Below are 22,736 nucleotides of genomic sequence, written 5' to 3' on the forward strand. Positions count from 1 at the left end.
CACGCCACCATGCCTGGCTAAGTTTTCTATTTTTTGTAAAGAAGGGGTCTCGCTATGTTGCCCACACTGGTCTCAAATTCCTGGGCTCAAGTAATCCTCCCGTATTGGCCTCCCAGAGTGCTAGGATTACAGGCATATGTGAGCCACCATGCCTGGCCTCAAATTTGATTTTTTAAACATGCTACTGATACAATATTTATGCCTACTCTTGTGGGTTGGGGAAAAGAGTTGATTAGAATGTAGAGAGAGTTTAAATAAAATTATGGCAATTTTATGCAGGTAAAGACCTGTGTCTTTTGTGTCACATTAACCATAAATATGGTTTTAAAAGGACCTTGACAGGGAAATTTTAGTATGCAGGAGTTTATTAAAAAAAGAAGAGCAAGCCAGGTAGGCAAAGAAGGCCTGTTAGCATGCAGGGAAAAGTCTCCCCAACTTCTTCACTGGGGCATTCTGGGCAAGGGAGCCTCTTTCCACTTAGACCGTATTTACATCATTCCTAAAATGGCTTAGGAACAAGGTAGGGGCAAAAATAATTACAGTTTTTCAAGAGAATGATAATTGTTTTGAAGTAAATGTTTTGTAAACTTTGTAGATTATAGAAGCTACTTTTCAGTTTGACTATATCAAATGACTCTTGAATCATATTTAATGAAGTCATTTTTCTGCTGTTATATACATGTGATGTAATATGGAGAGATTTTTCTAGCCCTACAATTAGCAGCTGTAGCAGATCTCTCTAGCAATATTTTACTTGACAGTGAGCCCGTATTTCTAGTTTTTAGCATCACGTCAATTTCAGAGAAAGATAGACCAGATATTATTTACAAATCCAGAAGGCCACCTAATACCTGCATGTTGAGATCACCTGTAACCCCTCAGTTATGTCTGTACTTTGATAAATCTTAGTGTTCCTGGGTTTGGTCACTTCTGGTTCACTGAAAGTAAAACTAGAAAAGATTTTGATTCTTTGCAAATGATTTAGTTAGAGTATTTTTAACCCTGTGCCAAATTTTAAAAGATACATATCCATATGTTGACTGCATAGCTAGGCTCCTTGCCCCCTCCATGTACAAGGGCTGCCTTTCCTCCTCTGACTCAGGCAGCTTCTCTGTTGCCCTTTGCTCTTTGCCCTTTGCTCTTTCCTTAGCATTTGACTTGTAGCAAGCTAGTAAATGATCAGCTAATACAAACCTCCTGAGAGTTGGGCTTAAAGAAGGTAAATAATTCGTGTATGCGCACTATTTTCTAATAGCTAGCAGTGTCTTATCTCAGGGCTGTCATTTGCTGAATTTGTAGAAATTTCCGAGGAGAGGGGAGCAGGGCCACAGTAGGGCTTTGCAGCATCTAAGAAGTGTCCCTGTGGCTTTGAACTCTATAGCTTCTTGCAGCAGCTTTGGTGAGGCTTTGAGTAAAATTCACCAAACACCTAAGCCTCAAGCTTTTTAACTGTTCCTCTAGAGCAGGAGCTGCAGTGAGATATTTCCCTGTATAGATCAAAGCTTTGCTGGTTTTTAACCCATTTGGGGCTTTATTTAACTCCTTTTAGGGAAAGTTTTAGAGATCTGCTTGCTTGTATAACGAGGGAGAAAATGTTACTAAAGAAAGGAACAATAAAGACCTAAAGATGGCCAGATACAGTGGCTCATGTCTGCAGTCCCAGCACTGGGAGGCCAAGGCAGGAGGATCACTTAAGGCCTGGGCAACAAAATGAGACCCCCTCATCTCTACAAAATAAATAAATAAAAATTTTAAAATAAATAAAAATAAATTTTTTAATAAAAAGACCTGGCCAGGTGCCAAGGCTCATTCCTGTAATCTTAGCATTTTGGGAGGCCAAGATGGAAGGATTGCTTGAGGCCAGAAGTTCAAGACCAGCCTGAGCACCATAGCGAGACCACTGTCTCTACAAAAAATAGAAAAATTAGCTGGATGTGTTGGCGCATGCCTGTAGTCCCAGCTACAGGCTGAAGTGGGAGGATCGCTTGAGCCCAGGAGTTTGAGGTTGCAGTGAGCTATGATGATGCTACCATACTCTAGTTCAGGCAGCAGAGTATGACCCTGTCTCACAAAATATATGTATTTTCTGACTCGTGCTCATTTGTTGGAGGGATATTCGGGCCACAGCTGGTTGGATTATTCTATCCTCAGGATGCTCCTCTTGAGGCAACACAGAGTGCTGGTTCTGAGCAAGTTCCTTAACCCCTTCACGTCCTCATCTCTCAAATGGTGATTCTAATGGCACCTACTTCCTAGGCTGATTATGAGGATTAAATGAGTCAATACATGACAGGCACTTAGAACAGCATCTGGCGTTTGCAGGCACTTTATGAGAGCTAGCTGCTGTTACTGTTACTATCATCATTGCTTCCTTGGATGTGCTCGTAGAGAGTTTAGAATGTGGGTGGCTGTGGTGTCCTGTTACCATCCTACAGGTCAAAGCTGGCAGATCCTACCATGATAAACAAAGAAAAGTCCTATTTCTCAGCTTTTGTGGCTTGCTGCTAAGAGGAGTAAAGTCTGTAATTCTCTGAATGAAATCACATATGTTGGCCATATTGGCCCATCCAAGCTCCAGGACACACACCAGTCTCTGGTGTAGTGAATGAGGGTAAATGACCATCTTTCCCAGGGCATTCTCACTTCCCACCAATGGCACATGGCCGGAAGATGGACAAGCTCTGTCCCTTGGAAACTGGCTGTGCCCCTCCTCCCTCAGCTCTGACCCCTCATCGTTCCACACACACCCTACAACTGACCCCTCTACCTGTGGGGTGTACATGGGTCTCCTTTCTTCCCTTTAGGCCACACAGCAAGGCCCAGAAGTCTGTCTCTATCACCCTTCCCTCCCCGGACTGGCCCACCCTTCCCCTCAGCCCCTTCCTGGGCTGCCGTCTTCAGGGCCTGCCCTCTGGACTCTACCTGGCCCTCCCTCTCAGCCAGGCTCTTTCCAGTCATTTTATTAACTCCGTTAGGTCAGTGTTTGCTCATTCATCCATTCAACAAATACTCATCGTGGGGGAAAAGGTAAAAAGGAAAACATTACCCATCCTCCTACCATTCAGAGATAGACAGCTAACCATCAGTGTTAGCTGCTGCTGCTACTTAGTACATCCTCTTCTAATTTTTTTTTTTATTTCAGCATATTATGGGGGTCTTCTAATCTTTTTTTATGAATAAAAATTAATATAGAATATATAGACAACTCTTTTTCAAATCCCTCGAAGAAGTGGGCAGACTTGAAAGAGCAATCAGAGATCACCTAGCCGGACCCTGCCATGTTGTAGGAGCCAAAGCCCAGAGTGGCAGTGACGTGCCAGAGGTCATCAGCGGCCTCACCTTTCCACTTTCTTTCCATGGCTTCTAGGCCCAGGGCCGGAGGCTATGGCCTACAGCCAGGCCACCTGCGTGCGGCCCTGCTGCTACACTGTCCAGCAGAGACCATGGGAGGCTACTGACCACACTGCGCTTCAGTTCCCTCATCCGTAAAGCGCTGAGGGCAGTAATGTCTGCCTTGTCTGTTGTGAAGATGAAATTTCCCCTCAGTCTCAGAGCACACGCGGCGTGTAGTAAACCATCAGTGTTAGCTGCTGCTGCTACTTAGTAAGAGCTTCATGAAGAAGCTGGGTTGGGGCCCATTTCTGCCAGCCAGGTTTTCATCCTCTGTGCCCAGGACCAGGGCCTGCAGAGCAGTGCCCACAGGGTGTCAGCAGGGTCAGAATGAACCAAGGGTGTGGACTGTGGACCTCAAGTTTAGATTAATTCATTTAGTCTTCAGGACGTTTGTTGCATGTATTTAAGTCTGCAAATAGTCACTTTCCACCATGGACATGGACAAAGGCCCTGTTGGTTCTGCCTTATTTCAAGATACCCAAATAACAGCCCAAGTTTCAACTCAAGTTCTCAGATTTTGTGGAAATATTATTAATACCACATCCCCCAAGAGTGGAACTTTGTCCATCTCCAGAGATGCCCTTAGTCATGACTGCGGGTGTCCACTGTCTACACTGTTGTTCCAGACCTTAACCTGTAGTGCCCGGTGCTGTCATCCAGTGCCGGGCTGAAGTTACTTTGCCAACTGAGTATTGCAGAGAACTGGAGCCAGAGTCAGTGGTGCCCTGCCTGCCCCTCCTGCCACACCCTCTTCAAGAGTGATGTGAGGAGAGCAGCGGTGGCCAGCGTGGCGCCCAGGCCTGAAGTGCACACCATGTGGTGCACACACTGACCAGATCATGTTTTGCAAAGAAAAACACTGTGTGTGGGAGGGGAAAACATGTCCTTTTGTGGAACTCGGGTGAGCTGGGGTGGGCTGGGGTGGGGAAGGAGATGCTCATTTGCCACTGGGTCAGCCTTGAAGAGGTGGAGCTCTAGTTCAGAGAACAGTTACAGGTAGATAAAGCTAAAAATTATGTCTGTCGTAAAAGATACGTCCAAACACAAGGAATTGCTAATTTTCTGTGGTATCTGAATGAGCAATATGGCACCAGTCTGTTTGCCAGGAACAAAACAGTCACTACCGTGTTCTTCTGAGAGCCAAAGAACTCCAGCATCTGTTCTTGATAACATATTATCAAATGTTCCATTTTAAGAAGTTCTTTGGATGCCAAATGGTGACTTTCATAGTGAAAATCAGCTATTAATAATTATAGGTAGAAGGAAATAGAGGAGCAAATAACGTGAGGACCAAGCTCAGGTGAGCAAGGCTTCCGGTTCCCTTAACTACTTCTGAGCCGCAGGTGCCCTGGGAAGCCTATTCTTATGAGACTGATGCCTTTAATAGTAATAAAACAGGCCCAGGTGGTGGCTCACTCCTGTAATCCTAGCACTCTGGGAGGCTGAGGTGGGAGGATCACTTGAAGCCAGGAGTTTGAGAACAGCCTGGGCAACATAGTTGAGACCCTGGTTCTACAAAAAATTAGCTGGGTGTGGTGGGACATACCTATCGTCTCAGCTACTCGGGAGGCTGAGGCGGGAGGATCGCTTGAGCCTAGGAGTTGGAGGCTGCAGTGAGCTATGATCACGCCACTGCACTCCAGCCTGGGGGACAGAGTGAGACCCTGTCTCAAAAAAAAAAAGTAATAAAACAATGAACTGTTGTATGAAATTACTAGCTTTATGTGGCCACAGTAGGGCTGTTACTGATGCCATGGAGTTTGTTGACTAGAAAACCAGAGAGAAGGCAGAAGAACCTCTGTCTGTCTGTGCCTACCCCTTGTCTCTGGGGACATGCACAAGGCATGTTTATGACCTCTTGTGTCGTCATGGGGTGACCTGCATCTGGTGGCCTAGGTCATTGTTCATCAAGCATATACTTACAGTGGGCAGAGATTCATCTCAGTGTCTTTAGCTCTGATATTGTGCATTAAGAACTCAATAAGCACTTTTTGGTGGAATGAGCTGTAGTTTTTGCCTCAGTATCCCTCTGAGTAGTGGTGGCAGCGTTAGCCGATACTTCCCCTGTGACTCTGAAGAGGGAAAAACAGCCATCTGAGTTCCTTGCCGGTCCTTGCGAGAAGACTGACTGAAGCTTGTCATATCCGTTGTCAGTCACATTCCATGTGTGGCTGAGTGAAGTGCCAGTTTCATAGGGGCTTGTTGGTAATCAGGTGCTGCCCATGGCCACTGCACAACCTCTCACCATGAGGACCGCTTTGTGTTCCTGCCTCCAGCCCGCTTTCCAGGAACCTCTCATGACGGCCTGCCTTACTCCTTTGTAAAGGCATCGAAAAGTGTCCTGCTCCTCAACTTCTGGTTTTTGTCCTTGAGCACTACCCGCAGCAGACGGCTGTAGAAAGCAGCATGTTAAATGAAACGCCTCACAACCAAGTCTTAATGTGTCAAGGGCACAAAAGAAAAAGCCCTGTAACTACATTCATCTAGATTAAGTAGCATTTAGCTCAGTTAAGATGCTGCTCGTGGAACAGTGTATGTCTCCGTCTTCCCATTGTGGCTACATTCGTCCCCAAGGGGAAGACAACCTTTCTAGTAACTGTTAAACGCATCTTTCAGTCTTGCAAGGCAGGGACCTCCTGACTCACCCATTACATAACCCATCGATCTGGGCTCTGAGTTGTGCAAGTTTTGCGTGCTCTTGCAAAAGTTTTCAGGGTACTTTCTGCCTGTTGAATCAGTGTCACACAAGCAAGATTTTCTTTGCACGTAATGCTAAAATAGTCTCCTTACCCTCATCTGAATGCAAACACATCATATTAATTTGTTTGAATATTTGCCATTTATATCTTTTTTTTTTTTTTGAGACAGAATCTCACTCTGTTGCCTGGGCTAGAGTGCCGTAGCATCAGCCTAGCTCACAGCAACTTCAAACTCCTGGGCTCAAGCGATCCTACTGCCTCAGCCTCCCGAGTAGCTGGGACTACAGGCATGCGCCACCATGCCTGGCTGATTTTTTTTTATATATTTTTTTTTTTTAGTTGTCCAGATAATTTCTTTCTATTTTTAGTAGAGATGGGGTCTCGCTCTTGCTCAGGCTGGTCTCAAACTCCTGACCTTGAGCGATCCACCCGCCTCGGCCTCCCAGAGTGCTAGGATTACAGGCGTGAGCCACTGCGCCCGGCCTGTTTTTATAAATTCTTAAACCATTCTGGCCTCCTTCATATTCTTATTGAGTGCGGGGGCTGAGCAATGCCCTGTGGTGGGCCTGGCGGGGCATATTCAGTGATATAAAGAACAGACCCCTCTCCCAGGTCAGATGTCCAGGCCTCTCATCCCGAGATGCCAGGTTCTGCAGCTGCCCAGTGCAGCCTCTTCCCTGGCGACGGCAGCAAGGGAGGCGGGAGCAAGGAGTATAAGAGTGCGCTGGTGACAGCAGAAAAGGAAGCCACCTGGCCAGGCTGTGCCAGGTGCTGGGCTTTACGCAGCCCTCCCATGAAGAGGCAGTGTGGTCTCCCTTGTGCAGGTGAGGATGCTGATGCAGAGGTTGAGAAATTCCAGTGAGGGTCAAGCCCCAGTCCATGTGACTGGGCTCCGTGCTCTTCCCTCAGCCTCCCGCCCTCAGCTCCTGGCAGGGACACTGGACCACATGTCATTGGGTGGAATGTCTCAGTGACTAGGGTACTAGTGGGCAGTTTACTAAGCCTGTATCCCTCTTTTAGAAAACAGACAAGCAATTCCTTCCATTTTGTAAGAAGTAAAATTCTGGTGCCTTTAATACATCAACTTTCAAAGGCAATACATACTTTTAATATTTGTTTGAAACCTGACTAGAATTTTCTAAAGAAATGATTATGTTTGGATACATATAGTAACCAGATCGTTTGAATCTGCTAATCCAAATTAAATAAATCTGGAGATATTATACAGCAGTAAATATCTTCTTTACTGATGTTCTCTTTACATTGAGTTTAAAATCTATTAATATCTAGTCTTTTGCTCTAATCCCATTTTTATTGGGAGTGATTAATGACTGTTAGTTAATGTCTTTGTTAAAACAGATGTACCCTTTATTTCCGGTAATAGTGCCTTTGAAGATCAAGCTAATTAATGATTTTTAACTGCTTAATGTAAGCAAGACAGAAAGCAACTTCGTGAGTGTTGCTGCAAAGATAATCACAATTGATCCTCATATCACTTGAACCAGCTCACTCATGGAAAATAATTACCTTCAATTATGGTAAAAAGAATTTGTTGAAAGCAAAATAGAAATCATTCCACCCTTAGTGAGGAATTGCACCATTAGTGCTTCCTGAGGTTGAGCAGTGCTTTTATCTAAGGTGGTGGCCATGTGAGAGATGGGTTATTTACTGTAATTGTTTAAAAATGCTGCTGTGTGTAAACATGGTTTCAGATTAACATCCTGCTTCCTTTTAGATGTTGTCATTTGTCGTATGAAGATCTATAAAAGTTTATTAACATTTAAGCACCCACTTGAAGGATCACACTTTGATAGAAAGTCCGGGAAATATTACAGGGCTCTGAGTCTGAAACATCACAGCGTAGGCTGCCTTACCTGCCAAGTTGTAGAATCCTCGAATAGAAGAGAGTCATGAGATGAATGAACCATGTTTGCATTTTACACTACTGGTCAGTGGCCATCCGGTAAAATTCCATGAAGCCACACGCCTCTTAGATATGATGTCATTGGCATTAGTATCCTTCCTAAGGAACAGGTTTTTAAACTAAGATGCAAAGAGATTACCTGACTTTATCTGGATAATCCTGGGAATTGAAAGTTAATTCTTTTGTTTCCATTACTAGGCAATTTCCAGAAAGAAAGGAAGGTTCTAAACATTTTTGTCTCTTTCCCTATCATACCAAACTAAATCTGAACCATTTTCTGTGTACCCTCCGCCCCCCACTGGATAATTTTAAGAAAGGGAGTGGTTCTCACGTGTGTTTAAAAAGCAATCCAGCTTGCAGTGACGTCTCTGCACTTTCCTTCGGCCTTGTAACCAGCTGGACATCAGCACACCTTGTCCTGACTTTGCCCTGGGTCAAGCCATCTCCTTCTGCTGAGCCTGTGTTGTCTTACACATGTGAGGAGAAGAGACCAGAGGACAGGACCCTTCCAGTGCTAACGTGTGCACTGAATTCCCCGTGGCCATTTCAGGGGATACCGACATGCTGGCCGTCGACCAAATGCGCAGACCACTCTTTCTTGTGTGCGTTGATAGTACAGCGCTTTCACAGTCCTGTTTCTGCCTGTATTAGTAGTACAAGGGATACATAGACTTTCAATGTGGTGCCCACGTAGATACTTTAAAATATAAGTTTTTGTACTGTCATTTATAGTCATGTATTTTTTGGGGGGGGGAAAAAAACAATTCTGTTTTTTCCCCATTTCTCCAGGACTCTGGATCGATTTGGAAATGTCCTACAATGGGTCCTTTCTGATGACTCTCGAGACCAAAATGAATTTGACCAAACTAGGTAAAGAGCCTCTTGTTGAAGCCCTGAAGGTTGGAGAAATTGGCAAAGAAGGGTAAGGGGCTATATGTGAATTTACTAATCCAACCTCTCCCTCCAGCCTTTGAGAAGCGGGTTTGATGTATAGTAGCCCCGGGACGTTGAGCGAGCGTCTGTGTAAGTGCTTCTGGACCTCAGAGTGTTTCAGGGAACGGTTCCTAGTCTCATCCCCAGCAGACTGTGAGTCCCCAGCCCTGCTCAGCTGTGACAGCTCCTTTTGACCTCAGTGCTGACGGTGGTGCACATGGTATCTAGTTACCAGAAAGCCTCACCAACTCAGACAAGCAAAATAGAATCACTAAGAAAACTCCTTTTTCAGCTTTCAGCCACAGACAGCAAGCAATGTGTGGAGCAGGCTGAGGTCCCCAGGGGATCTATCTGCTTTAATCACAAGGTCAGAATTACTCATAATTAGACAATTGATTTTGTAGCCAAGAGGATGCTCCTAAAGTGTTTTGAGATGCATTTTCCCTAAATAATACAATATTGATTTGCTTGGTAAATTCCTCTCTTTGTAGAGGAATCTGCTGCCCAGAGTTTGTCTGATTTAGTAAATATTCCAAAATTGTGAGATAATTAATGAAGCTTTATTTTTCTTCCTTAAACACCTGCAACAGATAAGCTAGAACTTTTACATCCCTCCACACCTTAAAAATGACTGCTCTCACTGCAGATTTAAATTAGTATTGTGTTTACCAAATTAAAAATGCTGACTAGAGTCTGCTTCTCACAGCTTTAGCCCTTTGCAGGGAATCAACAGTATGATGATGAAAATGCTGCAAGGTGCCAACTCCTCAGGGTCTACCTGTGAGACTCAGGCTCTCACATATTTGCTTAGTTATGGCGCTGAACTAACGCCTTTAGTCATACTGTGTAATAGCAGATTGAGGCGGTTGGGTTATACATTTGAGCATATTCTTAGATTATTCTGATTTATCTAAGTTACTTAATGAAATGTTCCTGTTTTAATAATTGGAGGATTTGACCTGCTGTGTGCAATCTAACCTGTATCTGTGCTGTTTTCCTTTCATTTTTCTATTTGTTAAAATGTGTTTGGATTCGGCAATCTGTGGATTTGTATTTTCTGGTGAGTGGTATTTATCAACTCTCCATGTAGCATTTCATACCCTATAAGTTCTAAGTCTTGTTTGGTCCCGTGTGAAGCCACAAGGAAACCTGTCTTTTCATCGTGTTCCTAAACAGAGGCACAGTCCACAGGCCTGAGAAAGCTGAGATTGGGAGTAGTTAAGAGGCTTTTCTGGCAGGGAAAGTCTTCCAGACTTCCCCAGTTTGAATGCCGGGGTCCTGAGCTCGTCAGACTCCACTGCTGGTGCTGCTGCTCACATCCCACCCACACGAACAGCCAAGGATCGTAATTCCAGCCTCATGACAGCAGAGTTGCAGAACCAGCTGCCTAGAAAACGAAGCACCTTAGGCAGAAGCAGTCTTGAAAATGAGGTCTAATGAAATGGAGTGTGGCAGAGCCAATTTCAGTCCGAAGCATTTGTGCAAAGAGCCCTTTTTGGAAACAGCCCTGTGCTGGCACACAGGTGCGGGGATTCCATTGGAAAGACCTGGGGTCTTGGGGCATCAGGTGTTGCAACAAGGCCACGTCCCTGAGGTCCTTGCCACTTAGATGTTCCACGTTCACTGCTATTCATGTGGCTTTCTTGGCACAATTTCAAGTTTATAAACTCTGGCTGATCAGAGTATGGACATGTCTCCAAACAAGCCACACTTCTCCAGACTGAGTGAAAAAAAAAAATCCTCTGCTTTAGGAATTATATTATATTTAATTTTGAATGTATTTCTAAAGTACCATTTTTTCCCTATAAGAATCTGTTATAAAATATTTTATTTCCTGTAAGGGTGTTAAATTGTATATTCATATGTAATTGGCTGTCATTTAATTTTAAAAGCAAGGAAGAATGCAATCCAAAAGCACTTCATTTCGGAGAAAAAAAGCTTGGAAAAATGGACTCTTAACCCTTTTTTGCATAAAGGACTCCTTTGGGAATCTGAGAGCTCTGGATCCTTCTTCCAGAAAGGATCCTCATGTACCATTTTGGCTCATAGTTTCTGAGAGCCTCTGAAAGCCCATCACGGTTAAGAACCTAATCCCAGAGTGATTTTAGAATCTACTTCACTTCCTCAGTCCTGAATCACCTTGAGGCTAAGTCACAGAGGAGGGACAGAAGTCAGTATATGTAGTATCTGTACTAAACATGTGATCTTTGGTACCGACATCTTCCTGAATATTATTCAAAGTGCTTCAACCCGAAGCCCCCTGTCTGGGGCCCCACTCCTAGTAAGGGTCCACTCCCAGGTGTCCTGCCTGGCAGGGCCTTTGCTTTTTCTCATGACTTTTTCAGTACCATTCAAGTAGGCAAATGATTGTGGACTGGGGGAGTCTCTGAGGAGACGCTGCTCCACCTGTGAGAGTCCTTCCTCCTGGTAGGAAGTTTGTTCACCTTAGCACCCTGAGGGTGAGATGGAGAAATTGAAATCTGTGTTGCTTTATTCTAGTGAAGTCTCCTCCCTTTGAAATGTGTGTCCACTGTATACTTGTGGGCATTTTTCCTTTAGTCTTTTTATTTCCCAGATAGTCTTTTTGTCACACACTGTGGTTAACCTAACTTTGAGGCAGTAAGGTACTGAAGTAGAATTCAGGTAGTGAGCTGAGCAGTCTTAACTTTAGGAATTGACCAGAAGAGGACAAAATGAGTCAGTAAGAGCAACGTTCTTCATCCTGGATGGTCTTTAAATAAGGAGTGCTGCTGGAGTGGAGTGTTTCCTATAAGGCACTTGGCTTGTTCCTGCAGTCCGGGCCCGGTGTGCAAGTCCCCAAGTCAGAGGATGGCCCCCTTTCACCTCTGCATTGGGTCACTAGTCCACTGCATACCCCAAATTTACACCTCTGCCTCCAGACCCCTGATGTTCTGGGCGCTGAGTACTTGCAGTTTATACTGTGACTCAGTCTAGTTCGTGGGTGTATGCTCATGTGTGTCTGTGACAAATGTATGGGACCGATTTCTCTCAAGTAAAAGAAAATTAATAGATTCCTATGAGTGTGGTCCCCTGCAAAGCAAACACCTCACAAGGCTGCTTAATCTAATTATGCATTCTTCGTTAAGGCATTTTTTTGGAGCTACTTTTTAGAATTGCCTCTGGGGTCTTTTAACTATCCTGAGTGACAGCAAATCATCCTGCTTTGTAAGATGGTTTGGATCTTTGAGAAATTGCTAGAAGTCATCAGAAGTGATGGTGATTATGACCAAGAAATATTTGATCCAAGACTAGAGTGTCAGTGATAAAATACTTTTGCTTAGGTGTCTGGCTCCAAACACATTTCTAAAACGATTTTTAGCAGAGGTAGCATAACTGGATTAAGCCTTTTAAGGTGGTTCTTTGAAAGGCTATCACGCTCATCTGGAATTCTGAGGTGTGTTTAAAACAATTAGGCTCATTACATTCCAGCACATCTTCTGGAGGGCTGTGCAGTGTTTGTTTCTCTGATGTTCATGCTGAGATCATAAAATGCATGTTCAGATATAAAACTGAATACCAGCTAAACATTTAACTACACAGTAAGTATCGGGTGCTGCATAGCACAGCTCCCAGTGCAGAGAGTAGAGGTACCACTTGGTCAAAATCAGAATTTCATATCATCTGATCTGGTTTAACTGATACAGCATTATCTAAATTGTTTACTTCAAGCCACAAAATTTGTCCTGTGCTCTGTCCCGCAGAGGATTAACTTGGGAACCTGAGAGCTCACCGCAGCACTCTCAGCCTTTGGCATCTTCTGCCCAGGGTCTGGAGCTGCCAGATGACACATACTGGTAGGGACAGGACAGGACAGGACAAGCGGTAGCTCAGCAGATCTCACTGTGGTCCCAGACCTTGCAGGCAGCGTTTTGTGCTGTGTGGATGAGGGGCAGACTGCCTTGCCTTAGCGACAGATTCCATACCTGGCAGCGTGAGGTCTGAGAGCCAGAGAGCATGGCCATCATACCGATGGAGAAGTCAGATGCGTTTCTGTGATGGGTGTGTGATTTGGGAGGGATTTATGTCTCTGACTTTCCTCACCCCAAGACTCAGTTGAGTCTTTCTTGGGAATCAGATTTTGCTATATACATTTTAAATAAAAGATCTCTGTGAGGGCTGCCTAACCACAGAACACTCTGAAATGGCTCTGTGATCGATGAGTGCACATAAGCATTTCCTCGACCAGCCAGGCATCTGATGGAAGGAGAAAGAAAGTGTCATTTAGGTGCTGTCCCATGGCCAAGGACAAGAGGGTTTTGTTTCTGCAGAGGGAGTTTCCCTTTAACATGGAAGTCCAGCCTATTGGCTGGGGCACTGGCTCTAAGGTTTCAGAGCTGGGGTTAAGGAGGATCCGTGTGTCCTGCCAGAGAGGACACTCTCCAGGTCCTCTTACAACAGGCTCCTGTTTCAGGGGCGGAGGTTTCAGTCCTGCCCTCCCAGTACACGGGGCTGAGGCCGCTGCTGGGCCTTCAAGTCCATACCGGCATGTGTGCTCTGGCCTTGGGTGCCCTTGGCCCTCATTGGTCAGGAGATGACTGTCTCCATGGGTTTCTGGTGGCCCAAGGACAGAGTCAGAAGAAAACCAAAGGATTGCAGCTATAGGGAGCTAAGAGCTGAGCTCTACTGCCTTCCTCTGTCCAAGTAATTGTCAAAAATACAAGGCCTAGCCTCTGTTTAGTGACCCTTTAGTTACTTAATAATGTTCAGAAACTACTCTGTCCCTCATTCATTTCATCCCAGTTAAGTCTCTGAGCCCTTAGAAATGGCCCTACTGGTGTTCTGAAGCAAAGCCACAGTCCAGAGAGGGAACTACCTTTTGTGGGGCCAAAGCTTGGCTGCGAAGCCTCCAGTGCCCTTGGAGGGGTTCCCTGATTGCCACCTCTGCTGGTGACCAGCAGCCCCCATGTCTCTGGAAATGGAGTGTCCAACCTGGAAAAATGAATGAGGGACATACTCTCTGAGGAGGCTTTTTGTTACTTTAATAAAAAGAATAGTCTTTAAATTGGTAGTTTTCCAAGAAAGTTCCTGGCTTCTCATGTCAGTTGCTTCTTAGAGGCCTTTGAGACTTATTCCTGTGGTTGTTAGCTTTTTCCGTGACCCTCAGGAGATGCAGCAGGTGCGGGGTAAGATATGTAAGGAAGGAGTTTTGAGGCAAAACTAATTTGGGAGGTAACTAAGCCAGAAAGCATCATAGTTGTTGAACAGCCAGAGTTAAGGGACTTGCCTGAACGTCCCCATCATCGGTGAGAGGTGGTCATGTCACCAACATAAGCTGTCACCTCACCCTTGCAACTATCCACTCTTTCCATTCCCCTCCCATGTGGCTGCACTGCACCACTGGTGAAACCACTGCATTTGTGTGGACCGCATCACGCTCCCTCCACCTGTGCTTCTGACGCACACTCGAGAGCAGACTCTTCTGGGTCCAAGTCCTCTGTGGTCCTGTCAGGGGACTTGGCGCTGAAGAGTCTCCTGAGCAACCATGCCAACCCAAGGATTCTTGGATTGGGCCTCCTTTTTGGTGGGTTGGCGAGAGTGACATGCCGTGACGGTTACAGCCTGCCCCTGTTGGGTTGAGCGTGTGTGCATGCGGGCGTGCGTGTTCTGGTTCTGAGTGGAGCTGGGGCCAGGGGCAGACTGCGGTGGTGACTCTCTGCCTGTGCAGTTGCAGGCCCAGGGTGTTCTGTCTGGCTGACAGCGACGAGGAGTCCTCCAGCGCTGGCTCCTCCGACGAAGACGACGCTCCAGAGCCCAGTGGGGGAGACAAACAGCTACTCCCAGGAGCCGAAGGGTGAGTGGGCCAGGGCTCCTGGAGCCTCCTGGGGTCGGGGCACAAGTTGGAAGTTGAGTGTTGTTTCCCTTCCTTCCTCTGTAATCTTCCTTCTTCCATCCTGAGCGAATGGTTTTTGCATTGATACCAGTGTCAGTGGCTTATTTAAATTCTAGGCCCCAAAGCGAAAAGACCTGTACAGCTTTCCTTACTTAAGAGAGTCCCCACCAAAATGGCTTTCTCGCTGTGTGAGTAAGTGAAGTCGGAGGCATGCTGCTTGTGCAGAGCTTCGCCTGGGTCTCCAGAAGCAGCAGAGAGTACACACCGCCTCCCTCGTGCCTGCGGGGGCAGCTTCCTCCCCTTCAGCTGGGTCACATTTGCTTTTGTTGAGCTGCTAGTTCCTACAAAACTGAGCCATTCAGATGATTTCTTTGGTGAATTTTGAAAACTGGATGACTTCGCTGATCTTTTGGATCATGAGCTTCAGTTGGGGGCCTCTCTTTGCCTGTTGTTACTTTGTGCTTAAAAAGCTTCTCCATGAGGATCTTTTCATTATTTAAAGGGAGTTGAAGAAACTAAGATTATAAAGAAGCCAGGTGATTCAGAAACTTCTGTAAGAAAATATCAACCTATTCACTATTGAAATCCTACAGGCCTTGAGAAGAAAACTCAGATGTTTGGGGAGCTGGTGCTGAAGTTTGTGTGCATTATCTAAAATCTAGCTGCTTGACCTTCTTAAGAATGGTTGGTTTTCCCTACACACTTACCATTATGCCTCATGCTCTGGAACTGCGGAGGATTTTAAAAAGCAAATATTCTCTCCTCTTAGGGCAGTCTTGTGGTAGATGTGACCTGATTACAAAAGCTTGTTTTCTTGGCCTGTTAGCACATTAGCTCGAGGTAGCATTTCTTTTTTTTTTTTTTGAGACAGAGTCTCACTGTGTTGCCTGGGGTAGAGTGCCGTGGCATCAGCCTAGCTCACAGCAACCTCAAACTCCTGGGCTCAAGCAATCCTTCTGCCTCAGTCTCCCGAGTAGCTGGGACTACAAACATGCACCACCATGCCCGGCTAATTTTTTCTATATATTTTTAGTTGTCCGATTAATTTGTTTCTATTTTTTAGTAGAGACGGGGTCTCGCTCTTGCTCAGGCTGGTTTCGAACTCCTGAGCTCAAACAATCCACCCACCTCGGCCTCCCAGAGAGCTAGGATTACAGGCGTGAGCCACCGTGCCTGGCCTTGAGGTAGCATTTCTTAAAAAGAAGTTCCAAGCCCTTTGAAAAGTAACTGCCACTCAAGCTGGTATGACATCACCTAAAGGCAGTCAGTTAATTACTGGTTTGTGTACCTGTTGGTGGAACATGATTTGCTATTCGCTGTATGGAGATTGTGAGGTTCCTCTAATAGGACACTGGATTTTTATTCTGTATTTTGAGTGGTATAAAGGAGGAAAGGTGAGAACCCTTTGCATGAGGACTTTGTCCAGCTCTCTCCATTTTCAAGACTTGGACACTGTCTGACGTTTATACCTTCTTTAAAGTAGTAAGTGGGGGTGATTTGGCACCCCCAGGGGACATTTGCCAATGTCTAGAGACATTTTTTATTGTCATGACTGAGGGGAGTGCTACTGGCATCTATTAGATAGAGGTCAGGGAGGCTGTTAAACACCCTGCAATGCACAGGATGGCGCCCCCAACACGGAATCACCCAGCACAGAACCCCAGGAGTGCTGCTCTCAAGTAAGGTGGACAGACAGCCTCCGGTTTCTGTTTGTGAAAGAGCAAAGGTCTTTACTGACACCTACATTTGTGTTCCACATTTGAAGGTATGTTGGAGGTCATCGAACAAGTAAGATTATGAGGTTTGTTGATAAAATTACCAAGTCAAAATATTTCCAAAAAGCCACGGAGACAGAGTTCATTAAAAAGAAGATTGAAGAAGTCTCCAATACACCCCTTCTGCTAACTGTTGAAGTACAGGAATGTAGAGGAACCTTGGCGGTCAACATTCCACCACCCCCGACTGACCGAATATGGTACGTAGGGGGCCCTTAGGGACAGCAAGTGATTCCTCTTGTTGCATGACCATGAAAATCCCAGCCTGCCTAACCTTGGGATTACGGAAAATACCTTCTCCTGGGCAGAAGCACTTCTAAACATTTTTCATGGGACCTTAATGTTAGTTGTAAATCTGACTATGCTTTCTTCTGTGACTGGCTAGTTCATATCTAAAGATTCATCTTCACACAGTAGGAAAAGTTAAGGTAAATACATGAAGTTTATGGGATGAGCTGTTTCCATTCTTGGTCTTCCCCCTCTCTAAAGCCAACTGTTCCACCAGTAGTAACAGACGTCATTTGTAGAGAGAGCTCTTATTTTCTGCCTGGCCTGGGTTGTAGTAACTGCATCCCTAGTTAGTCTTCATAGCATCCTGTTGAGGTGAGTGCCCTTGTTATCCCCACTTTACAGATGGGATCATGTATCCAGCAGAGTCAGGACAGCTGGGGAGACTTCCCTGAGTTGGACCTGGATGTTGAGGAGGCAGGAACATGCGCAGTTGGTATTTGTGGTGGGAGGCCTGTCCGAGGGGTTGGTTCTCAGCCCCAGCTGCATGTTAGAATCACTGGAGGACTTGCTAAAAATACAGATATGCATGGCCCACCCTCTAGGATTTTGGGGGGAGTTGGGAGTGATTAAGCCAGGACTGAGAATCACTAAAATAAATTATTCATGGTCCACCATCAGTATCTGTGAGTATCAATTTAAAATCAACATTCCAAGCCCTATGAAATGGGCCTGGTATACAGTGATTGCATAAGAGATCTCATTGTACCGTAAACCACTCTCACATTAAAAGTATAGCTCTATTAAGGCTTATAAAGAGGGAAAAAATGAAAAGACAAAAAATATATATAGCTCTGTGTTCTATCACAGAGTAAAACCAACATGCAAGTATTAATACATATCGTTGGTGTTCATTAGGGTTTGCAGGAATCATCAGAAGAGGATTTTTTTTGATTGACTAATCATTTGATGATGATGCTGGTATTTCCCAATAAAACTTAAAAACACCTTTTTAGATTTTATTTTTTAAAATAATATTTTCATTGTAAAAAAAAAAGAGAGATTAGAAGAAATGAGAAAAAAAAAAAACCTGCAAAAAAATAAAAGCCCATAATCTTACCATTCAGAAATAACCACTGTTAATTCCTTACTATACAGTCTTCCAAACCTTTAAAATTTTTTTTAAATAGTAAGAGTTGATAAAACATCTCTTCCACTTACTGCCAAGTTCTTTGATTTATCAGTTACAAATGCCACTGCTCAGTGGCAGGTAAAATTAGAGGCCACATTTGCCAGTGACACTTGCCCATAAAAAAAAAAAAAAATTAAAGGCCTCTAGGGTAGTGCCACCCAACACATGCTCAGGTGTCGAACTGTATGTTATTGATCCACAGAGATAAATATAGATATGGACAGTGTTTAGAAACATTCATGGCAATTTGACATTTTTGTTGTATTTCTAAAAACATTGATCTATGACAGATTAAAGTTTTTAGATGGTTTGCTAGCACACGAGGTCTCGTGTAGATACTTTACTGACAGTTCTGAGGGCCAGTCTGCTCCCTTACGAAGCACAGAGTGGCACAGTGTGGGGTGAAAAAGCAGGTTGTGGAACGTTAGCAGTCGACATATGCACAGGAGTGTGAGGGAAATTGACCCTCCTCCTCTCAGGGTCCTCTCTCGGGATGACATTCAGACAGAGGCCGCGTCTTTCACTTTCTGCTTCATCCACTTGTATGTATGTTTTGATTTTTGTAATGTGCACATACTGCTTCTATAAAAATAGAAAAAAGGTCATTGCCATTTCAGGAAAAACAAAAACCAAAAAACAGTGCCCATGTCATGGACTTTTCCAGTGGCACTATCTGGCTTTCCCAGTTTGTCATAACTGTTCTAAATCCATCCCAACCCTAACACCATCCGGGGAACACAGGGAACTCACAGTTCATACTTTCTGTGTTAAATTATTTTTGGAGGGGCTTTTCAGAATAAGAGAACACTTTAAATACTGATAAAGCCCCATGTAAATGAGGAATGCGTGCTGTCCGTGCTTGTCTACTTCCTTTCTTTGCTTCTAAATGTGGTTATTACTTGTCTTCAAAAAGGTACGGTTTCCGGAAGCCACCATATGTGGAGCTGAAAGCTCGGCCAAAACTTGGAGAGAGAGAAGTAACTTTAGTTCACGTGACAGAATGGATAGAGAAGAAACTGGAGCAGGAGTTTCAGGTAAACTGTTATCTAGTGTTTCACACCAAGGGGACCTACCTCTGGGTAGAACCGAGGTTCTGAACCTCATCTGGGTCAGGATCCTCTTTTGAGATGAAAGCTATGGACCTGCATCCCAGGAGAGTACACACGTGATGAAACATGGGCATAAAATTGGGGATATAGTTTCAAAAGCCCTGAAACTTATCCACAGAACATTACAAAGTAGCCTTCACAGGAATCCCAAAAGATGAGGATCAGAGGGCAAAATGATGATAATTTGTACCAGTAAGCCTGCTGGGACTCTCTGCACTTGGTTTTCCCTAGGTGAGGCCTGCATTGGCTAATGGCAGCACCTGGGCTGTGGTCAGGGCGGCTGCTCACTGCCCTAGTGTGGTGTCCGCCTTGCTCAGTTTGTTCAGTTCGACACACATTCACGGGAACCCTTCTGTGTGCCAGGTACCACCTACCCCGGGAACCCCAAGATGAATCAGGCGTGTCCCCCACCCCGGATAGCTGCTAGTGCAGTCTTGGAGTCTGTAAGGCAGAGTTTACTCTCTAAGCCTGTTTTCTGCATTCTGCCGCCAAAGGTAATCGCAGTGCAGCTGAGGCCCTGGGATGAGCTATGTCCAACAGATTTTTATCAGATATTTGAGGCACCAGTTGTCTGTCAAGGTTTTATGGATTAGCAGACTACTCACTTTGTAATGATTTTCACCTTTTAAAGAAGATCTACATTCTTTTGGTATATTTTGAGTTACTACCTTTTAAAAAATCATATTATTTAAAAGCTAGAGATTAAACATAACCGATTTCTAAAATAACCAGTTTCTGAAAAAGCTTAATGTTATCACCAAATGGAAAGGTACTGTGAACCTAGTTAGGGGGAAAACCTCTTGCCTTCAATTTTTTCCCTTTTTCTTACATTCCTAGATTCTATATTAGGAATTTGGGGGGCTGGCTCAACCCTTTTGGAGGTATTGGGCTACAAGGAGCAAAAGAAGGGAAGAGGTGGCAGAGACGGGTGCCTGGTAGTTTGGAGACAGGCTGGGAAGCTGAAGGATAACTACTGCCCTCCCACAGCGACCTGCTAGTTTTCAATCATGCTTTTGTCAGAGAGCGTTCCTGAGGACTGAAGGCATTGCCAACATTCACACACAAAGTTATTTTACAAACAGGCAAAGCACCGTTACTGTCGGTCACTGATGATCCTTTGGGTGCTCACTATAGTAGATTTCTTTCATATATAGCTTTGTGTGGTTCTGGTTTGGAAAAAAAATTAGCTTACATTTCATTGCTTGGATTTAAAGAGATAAATTCACTTGGAATATGTGTTCTGGACATAGTAATTTGGAAACGTGAGCAGCTGAGGCCAATTCTCCTAAATTAATGTTGAATATTTATCAATTCATATGAGAGATTTTATTGTATGTACATGAAAGGCTGCTTCTGCCTCAGAGCTGATTTATTGGATTCTGGTCTTCATGGACTGGTGTGATTCCTCAACTCTTTCTAAATTAAAGTATGGTGGGAGAATTAGTTTGGAATGTGTAGGAAGTTTTCATATGTATTTTCAAAAACACGTCCAAGGCCTAAAATTCTCATCAGAACAAAATAGGATGACAGCCTGGCAAAGCATCCTTCCACATGGCTCTTCTTTAATATCTTCCTACAGAAAGTTTTTGTCATGCCAAACATGGATGATGTTTATATCCCCATAATGCACTCAGCCATGGACCCTCGCTCCACTTCCTGCCTCCTGAAAGACCCATCTGTGGAGGCAGCAGATCAGCCATGATGGATGATGTTGGACGTTCCCAGTATTGAGATCAAGCTCAAGGTGTGGGGTTCTTGGCCGCCATCTGTGCATTGGCCTTTAATGGGCCACAGCCACTATTTCTTAAAGGACTGCTTCTGCCCTCTGCCTGCCGGTGCCCATTCCACTGTGAGGTGTCATTCCCTGCATCCAGTGACAGGTGTCTGGACTGCCTACTGCAAAGCTTTGACCTGGCAAAGGAGTCTATGGAAGAATCATCATGGTGGATCCAAGTTACAGGTGATTCACACCATTGCTTTTTTAAGTCTACCAGTTTTTTGTGGCAGGATATGAGCACATTAAGAGCAACGCTGTACAGCTGGTTCCCCTTGCCTCTTCGACTCCTCCAAAGCTTTTCCTCAGGCAGCGGTGCACAATGGAACATTTTTTCACTTCTACACTTTGTATGCAGCCCTCCACACTCCCAGAGAATGTCAGCGTGACGATATGTGTGAAGGGTGGGGAGAGGAATTTTGTGAGCCTTTTCATTGGTGTTAAGCAACTTTTTTTCCACATTAAATTGTGCATTTTGGAAGCAAGTAGCCATAGAACATACACACACTAACACACTGTCAGCTGGGTTAGGGACAGTGGGATTTATGTGAACATTAGGCAGAGCCATGAGATCAAACCACCCCAAGCCTTTTACCAATGAGGTACAATCACGTGGTTTCTAACTAATTCTGATTTTTCCTTAGACAGGAGCGTATGTGAAAACACCAACACTGCACACAACTAGATTGTTCTCATGGGGTGGGGACAGAAAGCCAGAGTCACAGTCTTCCCATCTGGCATTTCCTGTGTGCTCCAGCTTTTATGTAGGAATCTAAATGCTTTGTTAGTCTGATTGGTTCGGGAGTGTTTTGTGGGCAGTTTCTTTTTCTGATGGCCAAAAGGGAGAACTGCCCTCTAAGACCAAAAGTTTGCTCAACACTACATACTCAAAATTAATGTGACCTTTCTTTAATGTTGCCAACTTAATTTTGTGCATTTGTGTCAGAATGTTTAGTTTACAAGGTTGGGGGCTCTCCAATTGTATAATTTGCTTTGAGAAGTAAACCTAGACATTTTTGGTTATTTAAGCTACAATGTCAAAATTACCTTGGGTAATTTTTGATAACTTACATCTGTGGACAAAGCTAATAGTGGTTTTTTTTTTTAAGCAGCACCTTGCCTGAACATGACCTTAAAGAAATTAATATATTGAAAAAGTATATTCGAATCCTTGTTTGATTATTTTAATTGCACCATTAAAACATTTTACTTAAATTGTTTGACCATTCCAGTCGGTGTACTGTTCTAATTTCTCTTTGTGTAGGCCGATTTGCCTGTGAGTCCTGTTCACTGGTCTTTGTAATGTTTGTGCAATAACTAAAGGCAAAGGACTAGATGCACTACTGTGTAAAGAGATTACATGACTGTACCCTATTGCACCTTAAATAGTATGTGGGGACTTACAATCGCTTGCATTGTTTCACAAAATAAATATTTCATGTTAAATACTAGATAAGCATCAAGTTATTTCTACAGAAATCTGTTCAGATAATAGAGACAGAATAAACAGTACAGGGCACTTGGGCCCTCACCTGGCAATAGCAGCTTTGGTGTACTGGGTGATTAGCAGCCCAATTCTTATAAGGATGCAAGGCAGTGTTCACCTACCCATACATGTGTGTGTATATACATGTATGTATGTATATATATATTCTCTGTCCACATTTAAGGAACCTAAAGTTCAAGACAGCTCCCAACCTGGAGCTCACAGCCTTAATCGCCTAGTAATCCTGTTGATTTGGGGCCCTTCAGTTACTGAATGTAAAGCACTCGTGCTTCCTTGCCCACCACTGCTGCCTTGTACGCAGAACCGATGCACAGTATGTGGGAACCCATGTGGAGATCTTGTATCAATGGC

At 44.4% G+C, this 22,736-nt stretch overlaps 1 protein-coding gene across 2 annotated transcripts in view; it reads left to right on the forward strand.

Moving 5' to 3' along the window:
- The window catches only part of TEX2 (testis expressed 2), a 133,107-nt gene extending 110,778 nt beyond the window's left edge, over positions 1-22,329 (forward strand). The window contains exons 8-12 of one of the 2 annotated variants that reach the window (XM_012662750.1): positions 8,806-8,938; positions 14,636-14,761; positions 16,566-16,775; positions 18,909-19,029; positions 20,684-22,329. In XM_012662750.1, the coding sequence (XP_012518204.1) occupies positions 8,806-8,938; positions 14,636-14,761; positions 16,566-16,775; positions 18,909-19,029; positions 20,684-20,806 (713 nt within the window). In that variant the 3' untranslated portion in view covers positions 20,807-22,329. The remainder of the gene's footprint in view (positions 1-8,805; positions 8,939-14,635; positions 14,762-16,565; positions 16,776-18,908; positions 19,030-20,683) is intronic. The other variant, XR_001138240.1, reaches the window with a different exon arrangement.
- The last annotated feature ends 407 nt before the right edge of the window (positions 22,330-22,736 follow it).

This window comes from Propithecus coquereli, unplaced genomic scaffold, assembly GCF_000956105.1.
Source record: "Propithecus coquereli isolate 6110/MARCELLA unplaced genomic scaffold, Pcoq_1.0 Scaffold119, whole genome shotgun sequence".
NCBI classification, from domain to species: Eukaryota; Metazoa; Chordata; class Mammalia; order Primates; family Indriidae; genus Propithecus; species Propithecus coquereli.